The sequence below is a fragment of the Mytilus edulis genome, chromosome 10 (assembly GCF_963676685.1).
Source record: "Mytilus edulis chromosome 10, xbMytEdul2.2, whole genome shotgun sequence".
Taxonomy (NCBI): Eukaryota; Metazoa; Mollusca; class Bivalvia; order Mytilida; family Mytilidae; genus Mytilus; species Mytilus edulis.
This window is the reverse complement of record NC_092353.1, coordinates 4,394,346-4,412,127: the sequence shown is the minus strand read 5'-3', so window position 1 is coordinate 4,412,127 and position 17,782 is coordinate 4,394,346. Positions and strand designations below refer to the sequence as shown.

Below are 17,782 nucleotides of genomic sequence, written 5' to 3'. Positions count from 1 at the left end.
AATACAAGTAGTTATAACAATTTTTCAATATACAGTTTGAAGTATTTAGCAATTTAAACCAATATTTGAAAATCTTACATTTTCTTGCGAAAATAAGAGGCAATCTACCTAGTTCTTGATATATCATAACATTGTTAGTAGACAACTTAACACCAAGTATATTTTTACAATAGTTCATGTGGACTCTCTCTATTGCCGGGGCTTTATGTGCACCCCATATTTCGCTTGCATAACTCAATAAAGAATTTATATAAGTATCAAACAGTGATAACAAAGTGACATAGTTTAAACACATACTTTTCACATTTCTTCTTAAAGCAAACATTGCTTTTCTACCTTGTTCTGACAATTTCTGTTGTAACATATTATATTTGCCATTAAAATTTAAAAGTACACCAAGGTAAGTAAAATTATCAACAACTTCAATTTCCTTATTATCATAATACCATTTCTCATCAACATGAACTCTTCCACCTTTCCTAAATACAACAATTTTAGTTTTATCAATATTAACACTCAATGACCATTTTGATGTATACTCATATAATGTATCAAGCATATTTTGTAACCCCAAAACAGATTCTGAGAAAATAACCATATCATCAGCATACATAAGTAAAAATAAATTCAATTCTTTCATCTCATATGGTATGGCATTACTATTAATGAAAGCCATTTCACAATCGTTAACATATAATGAAAAAAGTATGGGAGATAACACCTCTCCCTGCATCAAGCCCAATTCATTGGAAAAGTATTCAGAATTAAAACCATCAACACATACACAAGTAGACACATTAGTATACATAGATTTAATAACAGTTAAAAGTTTACCTTGAATACCAATTTTTGATAATTTATACCATAGCATTAGCCTTTGAACAGTATCGAATGCTTTTGTGTAATCAACAAAACAACAATAAAGACGTTTGTTTGCTGATAGGGACTTAAAAATTACAGAAATTAGGGCAAAAATTGCATCTACAGTTCCAAAACCTGGGCGAAAGCCGAACTGGGCGTCAGTAATGACATCAAAAGAATCAGACCAGTCCATCAAACGTTGATTTAATACGGAAGTAAATAATTTTGCGAAATTACTTACAAGACTTATACCTCTATAGTTATTTGGATCGTCTTCGTTTCCTTTCTTGAAAATAGGCACAAGTATAGCAATGGCCCAGCTAGTAGGGAATATACCGGATTGTAAAATACCATTGAAAACCTTGACTAATATTGGCATAAAAACATCTTTATTCATTCAAAATACCGTCTACTCCATGACTTTTATTGCGCTTTAAATTGCGGATGGCTTTTAAAATCTCCTCCTCTGTAATCACTTCATCAAGTTCAGGATATACACAATCGCCATCAGTGTTATTAAATAAATCTTCGTCACATGTATTGTCTATATTCACAGAAGACAATTTTTTAAAGTGTTCATAGAAAGATTGTAACGGTACATTATTTTTCTTTTCGGTCCTTTTCCTAAATTTCGAATAAAACAGTTTTGGGTTACTATATTTCAAAAAGTCCATTGCATTACCCTCTATACGTTGGTATTCTCGCTTAAGACGACGTTCCATAACTTTATATTCCCTCTTTGCACAAGTTAAGTTTGTATGGTTTACAATTGATTTTGAACGATTGAAAACATGTAGATAATCTATATAACATCGATAAAGTTCCTTGCATCGTGTGTTGAACCAAGGTTTGTCAAAAGAATTAACTGGTTTATACGGCTTGTTGTTTACATAAGGCATCGTTTTAAAGAAAGGCGACATAATGTCCTCTATCATACATGTAAAATTGCTCAACGATTTATCAAAAGAATTTTGATTTTCAAAGTTTATACGATTCTGTAAACGAATGATATTGTCCATATTGATACGAATACACTCAGTACACTGTTCTTTAAATTCATCTTTCCATTTGTATTTAACACGACGTTCTGTATCTTCCATGGCATCTGAGCATTTGCCTGTGTTTCGCATGGTATCTATTAATAAATTCAGTTCTAAATGTAAAAATGCATGGTCCGAATAAGTTGTAAAGTTTGACACAATTAACTGGTTTATATTCGGGAAATAAAACGAAGGTACAATGAAGTAATCCAGAACGCTCATACCAATAGGGCCACAATATGTAAAGTCATTTGAAAATCTGTTTTTGTGTCTACCATTCACTATCCTTAAGCCTGAGGATTTACACATACTAATTATTTTAGATCCATAACTGTTTGTATTTAAATCGGGATTGACTCTTTTCGGGAGAACACTATCGGCTAAATATTCGAAAGCGCCACAAATTCGGTTCTTTAAAGTAAAATGAATATCATCATTTTCCAGGAAATCGACTAACGTCCCAGTTCGACCATTCAAATCCCCAAGAATAAAAACGTGACCAAGTTCAGAGTATAACTCAATGCTATTTTCTAACTCATTGTATAAATCACAATCATATAACTTATAGTATTTAGATTTGACTGGGGGAATATAAATACAAGCAATATATACAGATTTGTCTTTGGTTAATATATCCTGCTTAATATTCAACCATACAATAGAGTCTAAAATACAAGTTTCAATATCAATAACAGTAGAAAAACATTTTTTAATCAAGATAACACTACCTCCTCCCTGAATAGATTTAGCTTTCAATCGAGGGAATAAATGACAATTATAATCAGGTAAATGAAATGAAAAATCTTTTTCAAACCAACATTCCGTAAGAAAAACAAGATCATATGTACATAACAAATTTACAAATGCTTTATCATCAAGTTTTGTTTGTAAACCACCATTAATATTCCACGAGATAAATTACAAACTCTCAGTACAAATGTTAGATGAAACACTAGTTGGAAGTCCTTCAACGCTATCCTAGTCTTCCTTCTCAGCCATACTGCTATTGGGATCCGGGTCATCATCGTTACTACCAACTGTGCTCTTCGCCTTCGCTCTTCGCCTTCGAATTCCCAGAACTAGCACCACTAGGAAATGCCACTGTTGACTACTTTATAAATTGCTTGTGTTTTAAAGGGTCGAAAACATCATTATCAATGTAAAGCTTGTCCTTGAGCAACACTGCCTTGACATTTTGACTTCGGGCTTCTTTTAAAATTGGGATTAACCTTTTCCGTTTAGCAAGAATATCTGATGGGTACTGCTCAATTAACCATATTAACAAGAGTTTGTATAATTACCATACCATAATTACCGTTACATTTAACATTGTCAGTTGCTTCAAGCTTTCTGAAACGGTAGCTTGACTCTTAACACTTCAAGTCATCAGTTTCACAGCAGGATCCATCATTAAACTGTAGTTCATTTAATTGTTGTCCCTTTGTGCTGTTTTCTACAAATAATGATGGAATAATGGTTACAACATCTTAAACACCCATCAAATTATAAACATTGATTCAGTGATTTAAATAACTTATCTTTACATACTGCGAATAATAAAGAAGTCATAGGTTTACAGCAAGAGTATAGACCACTTTAACTTGTAAAAATTCTAAAATAGTTCTGAAGAATGTTTTGCACATAATGATAGGGTATAGTACTAGCAGCATACAAATAATTATAAATATTAAAGATGTTGGTATACACCAATGAAACAGCATATATGTATCAGCCAATGAAGCGCTCACAAAATTGTATCTTAATGTGTCTGTCCCAAGTTAGGAGCCTATAGTTCAGTGGTTGGCATTGCTTTATGTTTGTCATGTTTGTTTTGTTATACGTTATTTCTCTCAATTGAATTGTTCCATATTTTTTTATGTCAGAGTCTTTGATAACCAATATGGAATGGAGTTTTTCCTTTTTTAAGACCATACAGTTGCCTAGATAATAGATTACATTCACTTTATTTGGACTTTGGTGGACAGTTATTTCATTTGAAATCAGACCACATCTCCTTATTTTTATAATGATTTTAAAAATCAAAATATTTCTTTAATAAAATCCACAAAGACAATTGACATATTAGATATAATACTACAAATTGATATCTAAAGATAAATGTTAGAAATTACCAAAAATCTTCACCTACATTTTGTGATCATGAGACACTTTTTCATCTGGTCAACTTAAAACAGGTAGTTGATTTTTGGAATAATATTTGATTCCCCTAATTGAAAAAGGTTATTTGGTATGAATGCGGTTGTATGTGGAAAAAAGCATATTTTTTCTTTCTCTAATTTTACTAAAAGGAAATATAATGACAATTAACCCCAATACAAAAGGTTATCATAGTAGACAGCAATAAAAACCGCAAACTAACAACAAAACTTGATTAAATATAGTAACAAACAAAAACTGCAAACTAACAACATAACTATCCATCAAAATAGATATTAACAAGTGCAGCAAGCCAACATTACTCAAAGTCAATGAATCATAACTGAGTTACATGGCTAAACAATCTCCATGTAAATGAGATGTGTCAATGGTTATACAACTGCATACCAAATACCATCATGACCATTGACTTATCATAAGTTGTTCCCAAATCTAAATACAAACATAAACTAGTAAACTATAGAAAAGTTTCAAAGTCAATAAGAGGGGGTGGGGCTATATAATCTCCATGGAAACGATACTTGCAAATGCCAATAAATTTGCATACCAAATATCATTGACTTTTAAAACATTTATAGCAGTTCATCTAAACTGATATAATTACAAACTAATACATGTAAATTAAGATAAGTTTCAAAGTCATTAGACTGTGACTGAGGGGTGAGGCAAATATTTTCCATGGAAATGAGATGTGCCAATGCTTATTCCATTGAATACCAATTAACATTGGCCTACCACTAATGGTTCCCCTTGAATTGACCTAATCACAAACTAATACATGATAACTCAGAAAATTTTTCAAAGTCAATAGACCATGACTAAGAGGGCGGAGCCAAATTATCTCCATGGAAATGAGATATGCTGATGCTTACACAACTTCATACCAAATATCATTGACCTACCACTTGTGGTTCCCCATAAACTGACCTAATCACAAACTAATACATGTAAAATAAGCAAAAGTTTCGAAGTCAATAGACCTTGACTGAGGGGGCAGGGCCATATAATCTCCATGGAAAGGAGATGTGCCAATGCTTATACAACTGCATACCAAATATGATTGACCTACCACTTGTGGTTCCTCATTAACTAGACCTAATCACAAAATAATACATTGTTGATGCCACCGCCAACGCCGAATACAGCATAACTATGTCTCGCAAAAACTATAAAATAATGGCAAATATTAGACACCAAATTCTAAACTGACAATTAAAAATAACAATGACAATTGAGGAGATAGTGATTAGTGACAGAAAGATGTCTTTACTTGTACCTGACAATCCCTACACCTCCATCACAACCAGTAGAGGAACAAAACGGAATACTTCAAAATCAAACCAGCAAACCAGCAAAAGCACTTAACTTAATCATTTAATAAATGATGATAGGTTGGCATATACCATTCTTGTTAAAAATGTATGTTTATCAGTGGCAGCTATTATATGTTTAACAGTGGCAAATATAACATGCTCATCAGTGGCAAATATTTCATGTTTATCAATGGCAAATATTTTATTCTTATCAGTGGCAAATATTTCATGTAAATCTGTGGCAAATATAACATGTTTTATCAGTGGCATATGTTAAATACTTATCAGTGACAAATATAATATGTCTATCAGTGGCAAATATTACATGTTTATAAAAACATTAATGCATTAATGAGATTTAAATATGAACCTTGCTCTGTACAAGACCTTCATGCTGATTCTGTATTTTTACAAGTTATTTCAGAAGGCAACATGAAAAAGTGTTTGTGATGATAAATAACATGGAATCTGTGTTTGGGGCTGTTTCTGCTACATTTTTCATTAAAAAATTACTAATTTAAATCTCTTTTTGAATAAGATATATTGTAGAGATTCTATATAATTCAAGATTTAATATTTGAGTATATTTGCATATGTGATGTGTTGGAGCTTTTTATTTTGCCATTTGATTGGTGACTTTTTCCATTTTAACATTAGTTTTCAAAGAAAAAGACAAGTATGAATGAACAATATTTAGGTGCCTATCTTAATGTTATTTTCAGGGTAATTTTTATTCCAAAAGCAAGTCAATTTTTTTTATCAATATTGTTTGTATAAAAATCACTTCAGAACAATTATTTCTTCAGTATATAACATGATATGAATTCATTGGCCTGCTGGTATTGACCTATTCTATTGTAGATGAATTAACTATATAAAATACTAACACCTCACCTCCGACTTCCAGCTGAGTTAAACACTGCTAAAAGCATAACACCTCGGTAAATTAAACAAATTTCTACCTGATTTTTGATTGCTACAGGTAGTTAGATCAAAGACTTTATAATTACTAACCCTACAGTGACAACAAGACAACTGGACTGACGATTATCATCAGTCGCTAATTACTGGTGGTCAGTCTGAACACCTGACCACTGTCCAATCAGATCATCACCAATAGTTACTCATGTGTAAATCAAAGAATTACAACAATAAACGTAGAATTATTGTGATTTTAATTCTCCAAGGATATTAAGACAGTTGTACAAGGGCCTGATATCAAAATCATAAATTTTACTGCAGAGTTTTATCTCTAAACACATCTTATAAACTCTACTGTGGACATATGCAGGGGAGTAGGCCAAGCCAATAAAAACTGAACAACCATCACAGTGAAAGTAAACTTCAGTGGAATTTAATGGTGTGAAAAATTAAAATGTTATATTACAATATTGACAATAAGTGTTTTATGTTTAATCTATAAATCATGATAACAATGATACAATAATATTTCTTTCTACATCTGTCTCTCTCTCAAGATTATTCTTCACATTAACTGAATTAAACCATAAAAACAATGAAAACAATATTGCATTATGTCTCCTAACACATTTTGTCTTCTTAAAACAACAGATATAAAAAATTAACCTTCAAACGAAGTGACATAATGTGACTTAATTAATGTTTTCATCTTTTAAACTAAAAAGTTTAATCTAAAACAATATCTATAATTAGACAATAAGAAGAAAAGACATATTTTTCTTGTGTTATCTTTTTTCTTGATTAATCTTTTTAAGTAATTGATTTTGCTATTTTTTATGGTGGATATTTTAGGTATTTGTTTCTGTTTTGAACCTATTTATTAATGTAATAAGATAATGTCATATATATAACAAATAAAAAGGAAATGCTATATAACACATATTGTCTAATACAGTCTATCATTTAGTAATTGCAAACGTTCCAAATCAACATTTGTATATCCATAATGTTCATGATAATGGTGAATAATACATAATATTGAACAAATCTAATCTAACATAACAAATCAACATAACAAATCAACAATATAATAGTAAAGTTGTTAACAAAGGGAAATAACTCCTGATGTATACAAATCCATTTGTTTCTTTAACTGAAAATCAGAATTTTATTAAGTGTGTTTTTTCTTTATATTAACACAAAACTATAGGATTAGATTGGAAGTTAAAATGTTACATTTTCTACATTTAATATCTTCTGGGAACATATTCCAAGTCGCATTGCATGCCATGAAAACTTAGCTTTACTCTAGGGTAGGCCAAATGATAGATTGGATTACGAAAAACATTTTCTTTTAATTTTTCAATGTGAAGAAATTTTAAGTAAATTTGATCCAATTCTTTGTACTTTTCCATTTATCATTTTTTTTTATAAAGAAACATATAATTATAATATGTCCAACACTTTTTAATGAATGGGCTCTACTGTACATATGCTAAAATGTTGAATATAGTGCAACATAAATATTATTATGATTTTGAATTTAAATTTTCAAAGTAGATTTCATACTGCAATTTATAAACATAATTAATTAATAGTGACCTTAGAATGACAAATATGAAACAACTTTAAACAGTATTTTTGTGCCTTTTATTTTGAGATATATCTGTATTTTTCATTAAAATTAGATAAAATCTTCCTATGGGATACTAAAAACAGAAAACAAAAAACTAAAAGTAAAATCTCATTTTCATCTGTTATTTTTCTGGGATTCATAAAGCATTGAACAACTCCCAAAAGTGAAAATAAACATTTATTTTTGTCATTAAAGCGATACAGTTGTCCCAATATTGACCATCAATTAATTCTACCTAAATTACATTTGTGACTTTGACTATATAGTAATAATATTACTATCAAAAGCACAATATTTATTTACCAACACCACAAGTTGATTATTTCATAAAGTTACGAGTTTACACAAAGTTTTATCATAATGATAACTGATTGTTGTTTTTCTGAAATGACATCAGTAAAATTAATCAAATGCAGAATAAATCAAGCTAAACAAGGAACCACAGAGTAAGAACTGTCATAGGTGTTCATTTCAGTATGAAGACTAGAGACAACAATTTGTTGCTCATAGTGTGTGACCTCTATTTCTTCTCTGTTTTTTAGGAGAGAGTGTATAGGGGTAGAGGGAAAGACTAATCTGCAACTCAGATTGCCGATTCACACCACACCTGAAAGAACATCATATAAGCATTAACCTCTCCTTATTAAAAACGTTATTATGAAAAAGATGTATTTAACATTTGTTTAACTAAATATAATTAAGAAGAGGCTGTATGATTGCCAATGATACAACTATGAACCAGAAACCATGGACAAGGATGTAAGAAACAACCAGTCAATGTCCAGCCTTCAACAATGAGTAATACCCATACTGTATAGTAAGTTATCAAATGTTGACCATGACAAAATTTGAAACAATTCAAAAGAGAAAACCAACAGACTGATTGTCTGCCCTTTCCTTCTCATTTCTTGTTCTTTTTAAAAGACAAAACATACATTTTTTCACTACAGAAATTTCAAGTTGAACTTTATACACTGTACATTTTTTACAACTTGTATTAAGAGATTAAAATCCAACATTTTCTACCATGTTAAAGTTTAATGTCCATTACAACAAAGAGTCAATAAAACATACAATCTTAACACAACTTGTTGTTTTTATCATCTTAGTCACTAGAGTAAAAAGTAAAGTTTATTTGAAGTGATTCAATAGTTTTACGACCTTATATGCTTTCATTCCCTTTCTAAACTTTTTACACTATCTTATAAGCTAGCTGACAAGATGCAATTCTGACATTATGTAAAGAATACAACACACCTTTGAAATTAACAATCAGTAGCTGATATCAGCAGAGACAAGAAAAATCTTCTCTTTATTTTAATGAACAAATAAAGGATTTTGATAATCAATATTTCTTTTAAAGGTTTTGAAGACGAGTAACAAGAAATGACAGGATGTTCTATTTTATAAATTACCTGATTTCCATTTGGATAATGGACTCAAAACATAGGTAAACAATTACTAGAGGAAACTTAGCATATTCAGCTGATGTACCTGGCTAGTCAGCGATCAATGCTGATTACAAACACCCAGGAGACTAAGAATCTCCTCTGTGAATCGGTTATTAACCGTAATATCCTGAACATTTACAAGACAAAGATGTTTGTCGGAGAAAGTGTTTCCTTCTCGAATAAATTAATGATCACAATGATTTTGCAGGAAGTTATGATAATCACAGTAATAGCCCCGTTCCCTTTTATCAATTGGAAAACCCATTTAACTTTTCAGGAATCTAATTATTCAATCTCAAATTTTAACCACAATTTAATGGCCATAAAAACATATATGTCAAAGTAATAAATCATTTATTAAAAATGTTCTTTTTATTAACCGATTTAAAAATTCATTATGGGTCATTATTGACAAATATAATCTGTGTGCAAATTTCTTTGGCTTTGATGTCTAATTTTTTTTATTTTATTTATCTTTTTTAAATAATTTTGTTATGTTTTCATGTAGGCATTCACATATATGTTTGATTAAGCTGAATATTATCAAGCAAAAGAAAAATGATAAATAAGGATATGATGTATAACAAAACAATATGTAATAAGTATAAAAATGTTGATATTAATAATGATAAAAATACTACTAATATTAGTGCCTTGTCTTATTATTTAGTAAATATACAATCTAAAAGTATTTTTGTTTACTACCTTACAGTGTCTAAATACATTAACAGCTTAAAACTGAAGAATACCAATAAAAAAAACCTCTTATTCGACTTCCAAATTTATGTTAAAATAAATTAATTCTTTAATTCTTGAAAGGATAATGTCAATCTATCAATAAATTACCACATTATAAAATTTACAACCTGCTTTGCTATAGACATGTTTTATTTTATAGGCAGAGAGTTCTAACACCAACAAATTAAACCATATTTTGAGAGTAATTTGTCAAAAGCTGTATATATATCAAGAGATTTTTCTTCAGAGCATGATATTTTTATCTCCCTGTCCATACATGGATTCTATTGCCAAAGTTTGGACAATTTACTTCAAATGTCAATGGCTATACTGAAAATTCAGAAATTATTGCAAGGTTTTTATCATTGATGCAAATAATGCGACTGACTGAGTATCGCAATAATAAGAACTCACATTCTTATATCAGATACATATATCTGTATGCCACATTCTTATATCAGATACATATATCTGTATGCCACATTCTTATATCAGATACATATATCTGTATGCAGATTTTCCTGACATCAAAATGATTAATCCATTTATTTTCTGCACACAACAATTTCTGACTTTACCGTATGTATATGGGTAAAACTTCTGATGTTGGACACTATAACTTGTGCATTACAAAACTACAAGCATGACTCAATCTGTCAAATGCACCTGCAGCAAGACGTTTAATTTACAGTTATTCAATGGCTTTGATTTAAACATATATCATCCAGTTATGAAGCACATTGATAATTTGCTCATTGGACTGTTTCTTATAAATGGATAGGTTGTAGTGAATGCATGACATATTAAATATCAAATTATTAGACGGACAAAATTAAAAGCTGTAAATACTTGGCAACTTGAAGCTTGTTGCATTTCACACTTTTGAAATTTTCTATGAGGGATAGTTCTGATTCCATGTAAAATTTAGAGGATACCATATAACTGTATTGTATTTTAAGCTTAGCCTACATAAAACAAAGCTTTTACTTTCCCATAAAAAGATTACTCAGGAAAGCTAGGTAAACAGATATTTGTAATAATAAAACCAGGTTTTTCATAGACCAAGCCTTAAATACAACACATTTAATTCCATTTGAATGCAAAACTAACTAATATTAAATCTAAGAAATTATTTTGGAGAAAAAATCAATACAATTCCAGTGTCGAAACCAAACATTTCTTATTTAGGACATATGAAACCTACTACAATTGCAGGCAGGGCATTAATATCTTATTTATTAAATTGAATTCATATACAATACTCTGAAAATATGATTTATATATATTATTAAAATCCCCTTCATCACTATTAACATTATAAGATCCCTTTCACCACTATTAAATACTATTATAACATACCTGAGGAAGTTCAATCAAATTCATAATCTGCATCCATAGATACTGGGGACAGCAAGGTTGTTCCTACATTTATTTCTTCCATAGAAAAATCTGAAAATCACAAGATCTCTCATTTTTGTTTCATATTGTCAAGTATGATTATTTAATATCAAATTATAACAATATACTTAGGACTTTATTCTGGTGAATGTAATTTAAAAAAATTTGTAAGGGTTCCACGGAACCCAGTGTCTCGCCTACTTTTGCTGTAAATTGCAGGATCAATAAAAATATTCCGCTTGATACCATGTTTGGATTGTAGGAAGCTTCTGTCCAAGTTTGGTAAAAAATCCTGGATAGTTTATGAATCTAATAAATGTTTTAAAAACTTTAACTGCAGACTGGATGTAATGTTAACTGGAAGAAAAACTAAGTCCATTTATAAGTAAAATACAGATACACAGGTACAAAATATTAACAAAATTTCCCTTCTAGATACTAGCTTTTGATCATAAACAAGCTTCTGTCTTAGTTTGGTACAAATAAAAAATTGTATAAGAAAGTTATCAAAATTTTAAAAAATTTAACCACAGAGTGAATGTGTTGTTTCCTGGCAGAAAAAAAGTCCATTTAAAGTAAAATATGGAAAAAATGGATTTGTCATTTTACAAAATTTACTTCTGGATACTATCTTATGATTATAAACAAGGTTCTGTCCAAGTTTGGTAGAAATCTAGGATAGTTTAAGAAAGTTTTTTAAATTTTAAAAACTTTAACCACAGAGTGTATGTAATGTTTTCCCGCAGAAAAACTAAGTCCATTTATAAGTGAAATACGGAAAAAATGGAAATTTATTTTCACAATATTTACTTCTGGATACTATCTTATGATCATAAACAAGCTTCTGTCCAAGTTTGGTAGAAATCCAGTATGGTTTAAGAAAGTTATTTAAATTTCAAAAACTTTAACTCAGAGTGAATATTTGTGGACGCCGCCGCCAACGACAACGACGGAATGCAGGATCGCTTAGTCTCGCTTTTTTGACTAAAGTCGAAGGCTCGACAAAAAGGGGTCCCTGTTTTCAAGCAAACAATTAAAATCAGTCAAAAAATACATTTTTCCCAATATGTCATAGTTTGTCTTAGTAGCATATTTGAATATATTGTATTTTCATTTAATTCCTGGGAAATTTTATGTCATTAAACAATAATGACAGATATTTTACTTTTTTTCATAACTTGCTACTGTAAAATCAGAAATCAATTTTGATGTTGTGAAAAATGCAACAGGGTTATAATCGCAATAATTTAAATTCACATTTTTAATATTTTTTATATGAATTAAACAGGATTTTCCTCAATATTGCAAAAATTAAAATTGCATTTTAGTCTTTTAAAATGACAAAATCCCAATAATAAATGCATGCAATAATTTGTGAATTTGCAGTATATATTTTGTTCTTCTGATACTCACCAATGTTGTCCTTTTTGGCAGGTATTAACCTGTGATAGATTCTGTGGAAAAATTGACTTATTCTTCCTCTCTTTTCAATCTTATACATCTCAAAGGAGTCATCTAAAACAACAAAAAAACAATAGAATTATAATTTCATTCGTTTAAACAGGCAGTGCATTAGAGTGAAATTAATTTCTCCTGGGTGTTTCATCATATGTAGCATACAGGGCGTAATGTTTTCCCGCTTCAAAATTATTTTTCGCGGTATTGTATTGCCTATGTAATCATTCAGCACGACACCGTCAATCTGAGCAGTCGAATTTTCTTGGTAAATTTTAATTCTGGTTAAAGTTTATTAAGCTTTATATTTAGAGAGTTTTTTGTTTGATACTGATGTTTTAATTATATATGATATGTGTAGATATATATGTATGAATTGTGTTTATTTCTTATTAAATATAGAGCATCGGCGTTGTCGTGCGACTATCCACTTTACAAAGTCTTTGGTATTCAGTGTTCCAGCTAGGATTTGAAAATAGAGGGGCGCGTTTTTAAAAAGGGCACTTTAGCGCGTTCTCACTGAAAAAAATCAAATACTTAATATTACCACATAAAGCTTTTTATAAGTACATTTGATTTTTATCACAAAGAATAAAAATTATTCACTGAGAACAATACTGTGTTGAGAAAAGTGCTGATTCATCATAATAAGTCAAATTGATGGGTACTGATATAAAACTTTATTCTGGGAGTTCAATATTAACTATATTGTATAAAATGCACCAAACTATAGTTCTTTTGTATTTCTTTTCACCTTTCGCAATAAATAGTTCAATTGGAAACACCAGGATTCAAGACGCGACAAATGTTTTTAACTGAGATATTTGCCTTCTTTGCTGTGTAATTCCCTAATGTATCACTTGGGTATTTCTCTAGCTATTAAAATTGGAAATGTTCTGGTTAAGTTTGTACTGTTTATGGAGTAAGGCAATATTAATCATACTAGAAGCATTTTCAGCGTTAAAATTGTCCATCTAAGAAAAAAAGTGACCCACTTGAGGCCAAATTTAGATAGAATTTATATTCTCCTGTGTAAAGAATTTGTTCACATTCTTGGCAATTCATGCAGAAAATATTTCAATAGTGCTTGATTTTGTAGTTTATATCTTTAATTATATCAGGCATACATAATTTTTCATTTTCTACTGTTTGCAAGGACTTTTGTTGGAAATTAATACTCCCAAGGGACATAATTCAGCTTTTTCATAGATTAAGTTGTAATTCTTTTAATGTTTAAGAATTTAATTTTGTCATGTTAAAGATTTATTTAAAATACAATTGAAGTTGTTTTATGTTTAAGCATTTATTACCATATGTTATGTCATATGTTTAATTTTCAAAACATTGTTTATAGTTTTCCAGAATTTTGATCAGAATTTCATTTTTTTTTATAAATGATTATTAAAAGCATAAACACACAAAAATATATTGAAGCACTGTATTAGGTTATTTTGTTTTAGATTCAATTGTTTTTTTTCTATCAAGTTACTTTTTTCCACAGAAATCACAAATAGTTTTAATCTGTTATACTCTGATTTAATTTTTTTATGCACACACGAAGGGTTTTTAAAAAAGTGTGCGCCCCGCCAAAGGTTTGTTACAAAAAACTTTGCGCCCCGCTCATTAATTGCATGAAAAAAGTATGTGCCCCGTCCATGTTTGCACCGGTCCCACCCTCAGATAAATATTGCACAGTCCCTAATAGCAGTTGTAATCAAAATGATTTCCAAAATGAAATTCCTACTGTCTATAAATAACAATGAAATGTAACTGTTTCCTGTTAATAAGGGGTTTCCCGAATTTTCCCGCCAAAAAGCACATGGCTTTCAACAATTGTAAACAAAGCATTCAATTTGTGATCATGGATTACAGTTTTAATTAATTTAATTTGGATATAGATATTCAACTTAAGGTACAGTCAAGCAATGTTTTTACTTTCTTCTGGATTAAAACTAATTTGAAAGATCAGTTTAAAAAATAAAAACATCAAAACAAAAACGATCTGAATTGTGAATATTCAGTGACCCATAAATTTTTTGAACTCTGCTACGGAGGTCAAAGTTACATCATGTTTCATGCATTTTGCGTGTTGACCTATTGGAATGATTCTTTTTAAATGACAAAATAAATAACAAATACAATAGAAATGAACATCGTTCACATTTATTTTATAAATTATATTTTGCATCGTCAGGTGTTAAAATAATCAATTCATTTAACTTCGATGTTTGGTGCTTCAGGGTAAAGGGATTAGACAGGGTCGTAAATTTCACCTGATTAAGTAATTGACTCTAATCAAAAAGGTGATTATAATCAGGTAACAAGTGTCAACAATTTTAATCTGTTGTCTTAATGAAGTGTGTGTATAAAGAACTCAACAAAATGGCGACGATATGAGGAAAAAAGATTGTTTTTTAAACTTTTTTTCAAAAGGGCACAGAGGGGCACAGGGGCGCTTAAAAAAGGCAGAGGGGCGCAAAATTTCGGGGGCGGGGCGCGGCGCCCCTCCATTTCATGCTAGCTGGAACACTGGTATTTATTACAGCCTTTTATGGCGTGTATATTCAGAGTATTTATGTATACTTGGATATTTGATACAAGTATTGGTTATACTTGGATATTTGGTACAAGTATTTGTTTTATGTCTACATTGATGGGTGGTTTATACCAGGAGAACAGATGTGGATCAAAGATTTTGAATAAAGTTTATGCATTTATCATATATGAAGCTCCCTAATAAGTGTGGGGTGGTCAGGCCCCCAAAATAGTTGTTGGCATGACACGGGTTATGTTCTTCTCATATATGTTATGATGGTATGATACTAAACCCCTAACGGGAAGGATTGTGCCTGATGTTCATATGATGAAATCATAATCTTTCAGTCAGTTTAATTGAAGTCTGGAGCTGGCATGTCAGTTAACTGCTAGCAGTCTGTTGTTATTTATGTATTATTGTCATTTTGTTTATTTTCTTTGGTTACATCTTCTGACATCAGACTCGGACTTCTCTTGAACTGAATTTTAATGTGCGTATTGTTATGCGTTTACTTTTCTACATTGGCTAGAGGTATAGGGGGAGGGTTGAGATCTCACAAACATGTTTAACCTCGCCGCATTTTTGCGCCTGTCCCAAGTCAGGAGCCTCTGGCCTTTGTTAGTCTTGTATTATTTTAATTTTAGTTTTTTGTGTACAATTTGGAAATTAGTATGGGTGCAATCAACAGTTTTTTTCTATGACGTCACATTTTTAGGGACCATGCATAAGTGACCCTTAGTGGTGGACTGATTAATAAAGATACTTGTATAAAACTTGATATCACTGGAATCAGAATGTTCTCTAGTTTATAATGAAATAAAAATAATGTGTACTTTTAATATATTAAAAACATTCCATCCAATGAACATGGGGGAAAAAAGCTCTAATTTTGACAGAAAAAACTTGAAACCAGGTCATGTGCACAGACATGAAGACATGATCCATGCACATTTTTCATAATCAAAACTGTATGAAATTTGTAGGTTTTTACCTGGCCTTTCAAAAAAATCTTGTTTCAGGGTACGGTTTCCTGCTCCGAAAGGAGCTACAGTGGCTGCAAATAAGTTTTCAATTTTCACTGCCAAAAAAACAGGATGTTTACAAAGTTGTCTCCCCTCAAAACATGTAAAGTTAATTTAATTTTTAAAAATATTTCAATCATTCAACCTGTTTTAATTGAAAGCTAATTAACTATTTTTTACAATCAAACACAAAAAACATGATACTTTTGCACCAATTGAGTTAATAAACAGGGGTTTCCCTCCATGGTTATTTTTAGTCAGGGAATAACCCCTAGTTTTTTATACGAAACTGTTTATAGCACCCTTAAGGCAAAACTTTATATTCAATATATTAAAATTTCTTAGCTTTTCTGAATCTGTACACTATACCGATTAAAATGATGTCTTACTTTAAGGATTGTGACCACGAATAGTGATAATACAGCTCTTTTCTCATGTCGCGTAGTACTGACATATTGGCCAGTGGCAAACAGTTAAACCAGCTAATTCCAAACATTTCCTGTATCTCATTTTCATCAGTTTTACAAAGAAAATAATTCATAAAATAGGGTTTCTTTTGAATAAATAGAATAAAAACTATGAAATAAGCATGACTAAAGTTACTTGAAATATATTTTGTCCCTAGTATTATGTGAACTAAGTTATAGCTGAGTTGAGAAAAATATGGAAAAAGTGTTTTTCTTAGGAATGGCACATGTACCTTTAAGACTATAAAAAGTACCAAATATATAATATAATGAATTAAGATTTATGTCACACTGATCAGTAGTAAAGGTCAAAGTAGAAAATATTTTCACTTTAAATGTGCAACCTATGGTTTCAAATATATGAGAGATTAAATAAAATATCATGACGTCGCAAAAAGATGCAAAAAACTTCAATATTCGCGCAGAGTCTGGTTTTCTTATTTCTGGTTGCTATGTACAAATCTGTAATATTTGCATTAAATATACCAAACTGATGCTTTTAAATTAAAGTATACATGCCATACAATATTTTTCAGAATTATTTTACTCCATTCGCATGCACTTTTCTATGCTAAAACATCACTATAATATATATTTGTCCCTTTAAGGGTGCAATCAACAGTTTTTTTCTATGACGTCACATTTTTAGGGACCATGCATAAGTGACCCTTAGTGGTGGACTGATTAATAAAGATACTTGTATAAAACTTGATATCACTGGAATCAGAATGTTCTCTAGTTTATAATGAAATAAAAATAATGTGTA

The 17,782-nt window shown here is 30.3% G+C and overlaps 2 protein-coding genes across 6 annotated transcripts in view; both read right to left on the bottom strand.

Moving 5' to 3' along the window:
- The window catches only part of LOC139493180 (single-minded homolog 1-like), a 64,431-nt gene extending 61,082 nt beyond the window's left edge, over positions 1-3,349 (bottom strand). The window contains exon 1 of the mRNA XM_071281366.1: positions 3,208-3,349. The gene's annotated coding sequence lies outside the window, so the exon portion shown is untranslated. The remainder of the gene's footprint in view (positions 1-3,207) is intronic.
- Positions 3,350-6,720: 3,371 nt separating this feature from the next.
- Positions 6,721-17,782, bottom strand: part of LOC139493181 (uncharacterized) — a 38,868-nt gene continuing 27,806 nt past the window's right edge. For 4 of the 5 annotated variants that reach the window (XM_071281371.1, XM_071281369.1, XM_071281367.1 and 1 more), the window contains exons 11-13: positions 12,950-13,051; positions 11,498-11,587; positions 6,721-7,466 (exon numbers count right to left, since the gene is read on the bottom strand). In XM_071281371.1, coding sequence (XP_071137472.1) covers positions 11,508-11,587; positions 12,950-13,051 — 182 coding nt within the window. In that variant the 3' untranslated portion in view covers positions 6,721-7,466; positions 11,498-11,507. Of the gene's footprint in view, positions 8,557-11,497; positions 11,588-12,949; positions 13,052-17,782 lie in introns of all 5 variants that reach the window. The other variant, XM_071281368.1, reaches the window with a different exon arrangement.